The 10540-nt window shown below is 36.3% G+C and overlaps 1 protein-coding gene across 2 annotated transcripts; it reads right to left on the reverse strand.

The window, feature by feature from the left end:
- Nucleotides 1-3462: 3462 nt before the first annotated feature.
- Nucleotides 3463-10474, reverse strand: LOC114825616 (E3 ubiquitin-protein ligase HOS1-like). 2 transcript variants are annotated; one of them, XM_029104542.2, is made up of 10 exons: nt 10144-10474; nt 9089-9479; nt 8610-8744; nt 8321-8496; nt 7466-7870; nt 7190-7348; nt 5978-6475; nt 5266-5403; nt 4187-4914; nt 3463-4028 (listed from the first exon to the last, which is right to left on the reverse strand). In XM_029104542.2, exons 1-10 carry the CDS (start codon nt 10255-10257, stop codon nt 3854-3856), a joined length of 2919 nt encoding a protein of 972 aa, XP_028960375.2. In that variant the 5' UTR covers nt 10258-10474; the 3' UTR covers nt 3463-3853. The 2 variants fall into 2 exon arrangements, with proteins under 2 accessions (XP_028960375.2, XP_070679533.1); XM_070823432.1 differs by having other exon boundaries at nt 5978-6471; nt 7186-7348; nt 10144-10432.
- Between the last annotated feature and the right edge of the window lie 66 nt (nt 10475-10540).

The following is a 10540-nucleotide window of genomic DNA, read 5'->3' on the forward strand; positions in this document are numbered from 1 at the left end:
AGATCAAGCCCCAACGGCCCTTTGGATCAACGAACGTCGACAAATCCATACATCCAACCGTTCTTCAAGATCAAGCCCAAAAGCCCTTGAAGACCCGTTCATCACTGTTCTTCAAGATCAAGCCCAAAAGCCCTTGGAGATCCGTTCATCACTGTTCTTCAAAGATCAAGCCCAAAAACCCATTTGAAGATCCGCTCAAAGCCACCTTCCAGATCAAGTCCACGGCCCTTGAAGAACGTTCATCCTTAGATCAAGCCCAACGGCCCTTTGGATCAATCACACATCCACAAATACACACCTTACGGAGATCGAATCAGAGGATCAAAATAGAGAGAGATTGTAACCCAAAACCATCAAATACAAATATTTGTTTGTGCACGTTGTTCTTGTCTCTTTCATTTCAGGAATTTTCCGTGTTCACAAAACTGTTTCCGAATTAAAACGTAAATTTTCTGGATTAAAAATTTTATATTTTAACCTAAGAGTTAGAGATAGTCTAAAAGTTTAAAATAAAAAATAATAATTTATCAACACTTCACGCCCACCCCACGGTCCCCACCCAACCAGACCTTTCCTGCCGACTAGAGGGTAGAGCTTTCAATCATCTTCGTCGGCAAAGCCAAAGCATTGTGTGCTTTTCACAAGGAATTCAACCCAAAAAAGCATTGTGTGGCTCAAAACAATAATGTACTCATGATTTTGTTTTTGTTCATTTTTCATGGATAATCTGATTTGTTTTAGGGTTCTTTATTATAAAAAAGACATAGGATGTAGATAATTGATATAATCCAAGGCTTGCCATCCCCTTTTCTTCCCTCCCTTCGTATTTCCTGTTTATATTTTTTGTTTTTGAGGATGAACTTCAACAAACATTAAAGAAGAAAAAAAAGTTGTAAAGTTAGAAAATTAAGTTGAGTGAGGGTAGTTTAGGAACTAAAGTTGGGTGTAAGAAGATTTTTTATTTTTGCTTTTGAAAAATGAGACAAGCTGGTGGCTTCGTCACGACAGTTCACTTTTCCATGGGCCGAGAAGACTCATAGAGGCATTAGTCTTCCCCTGACCACCATCGTACGATTCATCAGCGCTAAAAATCAAACCCAAGACATGCCGTCTAAAATACAGGTATGGAATTAACCCCCATGATGGTTAAAGAGATATTGATAGATAAAAAATAAAAATATGAGTCTAGAGAGTAAGTTGATTGTAGAGATAAAAGTTATGGGTTCAAATAAAATTTTTCTTTGGTGTCACATGATAGTTTTCGAAGAAAACATTTGCTTGTTAATTAGCTGCCATTTTGCAATTTTCGGAAAATTAACAGTCCAATCTTGCATATAGAGATCTAATGGATCTTTGTAGCAATTAAATCTTATATAAAACGAGTACCACTAAGTAAAGATGGCTCAAAGCAATTAGTGTGTGTGAGGATGTGAAAGTAAAAGAGTCTTACATTGATAAAATAAAAGTCTTGTAAGGGCTTATAAGGGGTTGGGTTATTTCCTATATTGCTAATTGATTTTATGCAGTTGTGGAGCCAGAAATCTATGTTAGGAGGGGCACACTTTAAACTAAAATGGATGTAATATATATAGAAACTATCATGTCCTTTTGGTCACCTTGGTATCAAATTCAAAGGTGAGTGATCATGCATTTATTCTTGGGGAGGGGGTAACCTTAGCCTCACAATGATTGTGGTTCAAATTCGCCTTTAGCGAGAATCGAACCTAAAACCTTTCACTTACAAGTGAAGAGGAATACCACTAGACCTTAATACTAAGTGGAAACTATATCAAGAGTTGAAAATAAAACATTAAAAGCACATTCATTTATTCTTCACTCTTGATATCAAATTCAAAGGTGAGTGATCATACATTTCTTTTTTCATGGTGACCACTGACCAAGAGAACATTTTCATAAAAACATTAGGCATAAGAGAATTTGAAGGGGTTTCTTCGTGCTAATTGGGACACAGGAAATCTTTTTCTCTTCTTGATTTCATAGATGATATAATAGAGGGAAATGAGAAACTAACCAAAATAATAGTCTGTAAACAAAGATAAAAATAAAATAAAAAATTGTCTATAGGCAAGAAACATAGAATATGATTAACTAATGTTATTATAGAACTATAGTTTGGAATCTTAGATGGAAAAAAATTGAAGGCTTTGTATTTGTTGGATTGAAGTTAATTTGACTAACCAATACGATTACAATTTCAAATCTATAGTGGTATTATAAATTTGATTAATGGTACCGGACCCAAAAACAATTTCAGGATGGGCACAAGCCTACCCTAGTTTTAGGATGACTCTGCCATTAATTTTACGGTAAAACCTCAACTTTTTTTAGTTAGCAATACCTTTGAGTTGGATCTCTAATTTAATAGATGAATAGTTTATAATATTGCTTTGTTTTTATTTTTTTATTTTTTTAACAATATCATAACTTGACTCAAATCAAGTACAAAGTTAATGAGTTGAGATTAGTCATTACATTATCCAAACTCACATACCAACATAAATAAGAAACAATTTGAGTTAATATCACCATGAAAAATTTGTCCAAGTTTACAGCTCGTTGCACATGTATGCTTTATGTAGACAAATTAACTATGAAACTATTTAGGAGAGAAGAATTTCATTGAGAATCCAGCATTACATAATCCAAACTTGTCTTTTCTTATCCACCTTTTTGTGATTGTTGGCAATTTGGGTGCCCCACCAAGCTTGAGATATGTTTATTCGACTAGTTTGACACGTCAACATGAAAGGTTCCAAAGTTGTCTCCCTATTTGTTGGATCAACTAGCTTACTTTGGTTGATTTGATTCTTGCCTCTTTAAGAACAGGATTATAGATTTTAACGTAGAATTTGCATTTGTTTTATTTTATATGTGTTAATAAACACGCAGACCTGTTTTAGTAAACTCAAGAAAGCTAATGATTACGATAATTTCAATTCTCATTCATGTAACACATCCACCTTTCCTACTTCTACTTGGCTTATAAAGTTTAACATTGATTTATCAATTAACTTTTATCTTAACACTCCTATCAATTTAATAATCAGAGCACCACGAGTTCCTGACTGAGTTTTGGAATAAAAAATTACTTACACAACACGCATACACCGTTACATACCTTCTTGTATAAAATAAAATAAAAAGTTGGACAAAAACTTATACATATTTACACAAGACGTCACCGTTGCAATATATGTTGATTTGTGTCTTAATTATAAATGTTATTGGAGTCCTGTTTTAAGTAAGATTAGGATATGTAATCTTTGGGATTTAATTTACCTTATCTTTTGTAATTACTTTCCGTGTAGAATAAGATGTATGTGCCTATACATTCTAAACCCAAGAGGATGAATAATATAACGACTTATTTTAAAGTATTTCTTCTGTAGACTAGAATTTTAATTCCCGCGACTAATATGTAAGGTTAGAAGCTACAAATCCTTTTTGCCTCAAGCTTTCAGCAATCAAATTATTTCAACAAGGAATTCAAAAATATCCCCACTCCTGCACAATTCGTAGCCGCTAAAAAACTACAACTTCACCTGATCAACTTGATGGAAACAATTTCAGTAAGAAAGAAGAAATGGCCCGTCAAATTAGACGATCCGATTAGATGCATCTTAGCTGCACGGCACAACTATAAAACAGTTTTGTGTACATTATAATTACTTGCCTTTCAAAGGGTTCAACTTCAACCGGCATGTACAACAAAACCGCTTTTGTTCTGTATAGCCCTCGAAGGATACCTCGTCTGCAAATCATACTGAGGAAGGACCATTGCTGGACAAGAGTTCCATTTTAAGTTAAAAGAAAAAGTGCGGGTGGATGATCTTCATCGCTTGGAAAACCTCCTTCTTTGTAAACACCTCGCGGTAGAAGCATGATGTGTGATCCCAATGGCCTTCTCTGGACTCTGCTCCTGTTCCTCGTCACTAGTTTCATCAGACCTCCATCTCGGTCCATTGTTCAAGTTTTCGTCCTCAATTACATGACCCTTTTCTCCATAGCTGAAGATTAGAAAAATAATTCGTATTAAATAGAGATTAACTAAACCAAAATTATTAGTTCTACACTATCAATATAAACCTTCTCCAACAGTGGTTAAAACAAAGCAAGCAAACCAACTTTAATGGGGCAAGAGGTGCAAAAATTGTTGAATTCTCACCTCAAAGAAACGTCCATTGGGTCATCCTTGGAAACCATATTCCAAGTTCGGTCATCCCTGGCTCGTTGGAACCCCTTACTGTTCACACTCCGATGCAGGTCTGTTGCGGAATCTTTAAACAGGCCACGGTTGCTGCTGGGTGTAGTTACTGGATTAGAATCAGCGCTGTAAAATTTTGAAGGACTTGTATTTTGGAATGGGTTGAACCGCTTGTTCCATTCCGTTTCTGGTGACATTCTAGCATATTGATTGTCTTGGAGACGGCTATTTGAACGTACTTTTGATGAACTTCTGCTCCCGTCCTTAACTGCTGAGGGGGGAGTAGCCCAATGAATTCCAGGAGTTGATGCATCCTCAAAGTTGAAAATTTTGTTTATGCTATCATCAGGCTTCCATCGCGTTTCAGAATTGCTAAGTAACTTCCCATGAAGAACTGAAGAACCATTGTTACCAAGTTCAGAGCAATAACTGTCAACCAACCCAACTCTTTTTTTGGCCGTTTCAGATATTGACGGTTTCCAGGAAGGATTCATACGATCTGACCATAAAGCAAGAGAAGAATCAATGGACGAAGGAATCAGCATACTAGTTGATTGTGATTCTTGCACTTCAGGAAGTGATGCTGGCGCCACTTCAACTTCCCTAGAGGTGGTAACAGCTACCTCAGGAAACTTTCCAGACTTTACTTCTTGTCGTTGGACTTCAGGTAGCAACTCCATGCTTTTATCCTGTTCATCAAAAGCAAAGCATTACAAAAGAAAAACAAGGAGCACCATGCACCCACAAATAGACCTCCACCATGCTTCAATCAATGGAAACATGTTTTCCTCTAAGAAAGACAACTAGAATCAACACAAATGCAGGAAGAAACGTTTAACCACAAAAAGACTAGTAGGTTGTCATATAGATTGTACTTTTGTTTAGCTCAATCATACATTGAATTACAAAATATGTCTAAATATCAAAATTAAGAATATAAGCGAAGCAATTCACAAAGTTGATGACCAAATACTCCACCAATTAGTGTATATTAAGGGATAAAAATGTCCTCATACAGTCTTAACACTTAAACCACTTACTATTAATCCAGCTCTCCATCCGCTCATTGATCTCATTCTAGATAAAACTTCTTCACTGACAGAATTCTTTGAAATGAACTCCTCCTCCAGGTTTTTAAGTATTTGATCAACTTGGTAAGCTTCAAAGTACCGGTACCGCTGAAATGTTAGAAAGGGGGGAAATGGGCAATTTATGTCAGCATGTCTGACCACAAAGCTCGTTTATTCAACAGAATAAGTACCGAAATATAGCTTGGATAAATAAGTAGATACACTAATCTACAAACTAATAATATAAGAAGGGTGCTGATTTTCACACACACCCTGTTTATTTCTGGCCATCGGTTGAATAAATCAAACAAAAACAATGACCATGATTAAACAGGGGTGCGTTAGAGAAGAAAAAGGGTGTGCATTTATCATTTTCCTATAAGAAAACCAGAAAATAGTTTTGAAAACAGTTAGTGAGACTCCTGCTAAAATGCCAAATAGCTAATAAAAATGCCCTGTGATCCCTTCATTTGCAGGCCATCTTCAACTCTCACACCAACACTAGCCACACAGTAAATAAGCAACTAATCTCAAGCTTCGGATGCATTATGAGCTACAGAAACTACCAATAAAATTCATGTTGATTTTCCTAAAGATGCATGTGAACATAGCAATAGCAAGATGTTGATCACAACTACTCCAACTTGAACCGAAGCCAACAATAAACATAGACAAGAATTACCTGAATGTAGAATACGACAAGAAGGCTTCCAATAGTTGAGGAAGGATCATCAATAGTATAATCTAACAGGCACTTGTGGAGATGTTTCTCTTCATCAGAGTTCCAAGGCAACTCTATCACTCGGTCTACCATGTTCCTTCGTATACAGAGGAAACAAATTTCATTAACCAATATCTCCACCCAGTCCTCCCAACTCCTATATTTGCTTTTTGAATCATCTGTTGCATCCCCCAATTCTCCAAGCTTCAACTTCTTCTCCTTGACTTTGGTACACAGCATTCTTTGATGTATAAATGCTTCGGTAAAAAGTCCACACTCTACCCTCACCCGAACTGCAGTAACAGCCTCAGTAAGTGATATTGACTTTGAGGTACCATCACGCCCGGACCATCGTAAAACCAAAAGAGCTGTATCAGGATTTCCCCTTTCTAAAAGTACTTGTGCAATCTTAGGATGAGTTGCTGGACCAGAGATCTCTGGAAGAAGGTGACAAGCTTCCTGAGAAATTTATTATGAAGAATAATTATGTAAAATGATATTTCGAGACTAAATAATCTATGTAAAATGATATTTCGAGACTAAATAATCTAATACCGATATTTAAAGAACAAATTTTGAACTGTCCAGTATAAATAAAACAACATGCAATACTAGACAATTCATGCAAGTTTAAACGTATAAACTATTACTATTTCAAAATTTTCATGTATTCTTGGATCATAAACATCGTACCATGAACCAATTCATCTTAATTATCTTAACGATAAAAATAAAAAGTGGTTTACTTGGAACATGAATGAGCAGTAGAACAACAGCTGTAGTAAAAAAATCCATTTTTTTATTTTATTGTTAAACAAGTCATTTCATTTGACACAACAGCTTATTGAGATTCTTAAGTTGGAATCTCGCCTTCTAGAGTAGCAAGGACTGGAGAGAAACCTTTTTTTTTTTTAACAAATGCCACAGCCTGACCATAGACATGTGAACCATGCCTCGTCGTACCCAGTGCACAAGGCTCCCGCTTTACGCAGGGTCTGGGAGAGGTGAATGTCGGCTAGCCTTACCCCCATTTATGGAGAGGCTGCTCCCAATTGATAAACAGCATTAAAACCCTTGACACAATTGGTTAATCATGAAACTAAGGTCGCCAAATAAAAGAAAAATAGGCATTCAAAAGCATTAACCATCTGAAAAAAGTAAAAAAGAACTTGCCTGCAGAGCTTTATCTGTGTGATCATCCAAGAGATAAAAGATTAAGGATTCCAGTAATAATTGCCTGGGTATGGCAAAGGAAGCTCCAAAATCCTCTAGAAGGTGTCTCCATTGCTCATCAGGCATTGTCCAGTGCCGATCAAATAGGTAATATAGAAACTGTTATAAATTAAGGAAATACAGATATCCCTAGAGGTAGGGGAGGCAGGATTTATGCCCAATTCAGGATATGCAGAATTAAGAAATATCCAAAGTTTAAATAAAAACAAAGGATACAATAGCTTGCTTCGCAACCACCAAATCTGAACTACCACATAGAAAAAGTATATCAACAGCTGCTCGAACATTTTCAAATGGATAGCATCCTGCAACCCCCTCTATCTTGGACCTGAGAATTGATGAAACTCCATCCTTCTGCAGAGATCCTAGTTTTAATCCCTCCACCCATTTCTCTGTATTTCCCTGCTCAATCTCCAGATTAACCAGGGCATCTTCAATAAATAGGGTACCTTCCCGTCCACTGGACTCTTCTGAGTTATTTACTGAATCAGGCCAAGAACGCTTAATTGCAGCAGATTTCCTTTCGCGAACAAGAGAATGCCATGATGTGAAATCCGTATAACGAGGCCTCACTTTCTCAAGGAACTCATGTCTTACACACCATATCATAACCTCCATATGCTGAAACCAAAAACCAAATTTCAAAGAACAATTACAAATTGTTTGCAGGCACATACGGATTTTTATTGGAAACCAGTCTCTTTGAAAATCCATAATGATAACGGTTTAGAAGAAAAATGTAACATTTGACCAAACTGAAAAGGTAGTGATCTTGCTGCAAGGAAGTTTTAGGCACAAGTAAAAGATGCAACAAAAGAAACAGTTAAAGATCCATGAAACAAAGCCCAACAGAATGTCACTTCTTGTGTTTCCATAGCTTCAGAATTAGCAGGTAAATAAATTATTAGTTCTTTGAGAGTTTAAGGATAGAGGAGTACAAACTATTAGTTCTTTAGAGAACTGAAGCATGTATAATATGATATCAGACACACAATATTCACAAATGAAAATCAGGCAACAATATCATGATAAACAAAAAGGAACAAAAATGTAAACGAACATAGCTACAACCTGCTTTGTCTTTAATATGCTCTCTTGAAGCTGGTGTAAGTCAAGAAGCTGAGCTGAAAGAGACCCTTCAAAAGATGAATCCAAAACTTCAATCACATTACATATGCCAGCCAACTGTGCAGAAAACTTAAGAAGTAAACTCAACATAGATTTCATCGGTTCCGCTTCAAGATTATCTTAGGATAGTAGATTAGGAAATACAAATTAATCAAATTATGCAAAGTACAAATGCACAAAAAAATAACTAGGGGATTTATATGTCAAAATATTGATAAAGATAAAAGGATACAAATGCCTTGAAGTTCTGTGATGATCTTCTGGAATGTTCGTTTGCACCAATCCTTCACAACCACTTCATCCAACAAAAAAGCAATAACAGGATCACTGGACACTGCACTTTCATCCAAACAAACATCTGTAACATCTGTTTATTCTATGTCAAAGAAAACATGAAATGATCAACACAAATATGAACAATTAACAGAAACGGCAATAAAGTTTCACGAAAAACAGAATGTCCTATAACGCACATGGATCCTAGTTATCTGTTTAGCAGTTGATTTTTCAGTTTTCTCAAATTACTCCTTAGAATAATATGAGTTTTTACCTCTGATGAACAAGAATTTTACCTTTTCTTACGTACTCCCCTTTAATTGTAAGATATTAAAAGTTGTGGTGATTTTTTAAAAACTAAACTCTCTATCATGTGAACAAATAAAACAAAACAAAGAAGAAAAGGTAAAGAATCAAAAGATCATTAAAGGATACAGTGGCATATCAAAGAAACTAAGTTATTCTCCAGGGCAACATCAAATAAAGAATACAGGCGTTGGACATCAGCAGATATTTGCTCGTCCCCATCTTCTTTCTCTTGAAGTCTCTTATCACCTCTTTTGGGTATAAGATGAGCTTCTAGACACTGATCATAGAGGCGCCGGCATAATTTTGCAACATTCTTTGGTATTGGAATTCTACAAATTGGACACACATCACAGCGCTGGCTACACTCTGCACATAATGAAGCATGTCCACATGAGATGAGCACATCCTTTACTTGTCGTCCACAACTCCTCAAGTCTCGTGTCGCCCGACAGAACTCAACTTTAGATTCATTGCATAAGTCAATCAGATCAATAGATGCCAACTGTTCCAATGCTTCCTGAAATTAAAATTAGAGCAACATATAAATGACTTCTGATCTTATTTATCCACAAAGTACTTCATATAACTCCAAACATTACAGATCGTTCAATAAGGTGAATATTACGAACAAACAAACCTAGCGAACCAAAATAATTGTCAAAAAATAATGAAAAGGTAGTGCTTTAAACTTAACACTTTTACTTCACCTCCCAATTTTGTGCTACGTTGCAATCCTAAAACCAGACATTTCCCATCAATCGCTTATCGTCTCAATCCACTCCCCACATACACTCCCTTTTAACACTTCTAAAACCCTATTCATACGATGCAGCTAAATACATGAGGGTTACCTTCTCAACAACTTTTCCATTGCACTCAATAAAAAAAAAAAACATACATCAAAATTACCAATATTTTCCTACTCAACAACTTTTCCATTGCACTCAATAAAAAAAACATAAATCAAAATTACCAATATTTTCCTACCCAAACTCCCTATATAATTCACCAATTAAATTCTTCAAAACCCACCAAAACGTCACCGTAATAGCCCTATACAAATACCTGTACGGATTATGAACGAAACGCAGATAACAGGAACCAAACCGTGGCTATAAAAAAAGCTAGGGTTTTAGGCAGTATCTATGTTAAAGGAAAATGAAAATATATAGAGAATGAACCTGAACAGCTCGACTATTGTAGTTAGGTTGCGGAGCATGATAACCAGATCTTGTGGCTGGGCCGCCATTGACGGAGCTCGAAGGTCCTGTTGATCCGTTTGATCTCCTATCCATTTATCCGAGACTGCGAGAGTTGATTCCGTACGAAATGATGGAGAGAATGAATTGGTGAAGTGAGGTTGAAGCGGGTGGGTTTTAGGGTTTAGTAGCCATTGGAGCTCCCATAGAAGCTTCGGAGAGAGAGAATAAAGAGAGGGAGTTGTTTTGGGAAAAGGTTCAAAATTGGGATTTTGTGAGCGAAGGCTGTGAAAAATTGACATAAAGCAGGCCCACCTATCCTAGCCGAACCCAATACAATAAGTTGGACCCAACCTCAAACCTCATTTACAAGTGTATT

This window comes from Malus domestica, chromosome 06 (assembly GCF_042453785.1).
Source record: "Malus domestica chromosome 06, GDT2T_hap1".
NCBI lineage: Eukaryota > Viridiplantae > Streptophyta > Magnoliopsida > Rosales > Rosaceae > Malus > Malus domestica.

Bases quoted from the DNA above. Each gene is read 5' to 3' on its own strand.
- LOC114825616 (XM_029104542.2), bottom strand. From the start codon at position 10,257: ATGGATAGGAGATCAAACGGATCAACAGGACCTTCGAGCTCCGTCAAT. The intron at 6,476-7,189 runs GCAAGTTCTTTT...TAAATTTCTCAG, and splicing joins ACACAGATAAAGCTCTGCAG to GAAGCTTGTCACCTTCTTCC. The intron at 4,029-4,186 runs GTGAGAATTCAA...TCTAATCTTCAG, and splicing joins CCAATGGACGTTTCTTTGAG to CTATGGAGAAAAGGGTCATG.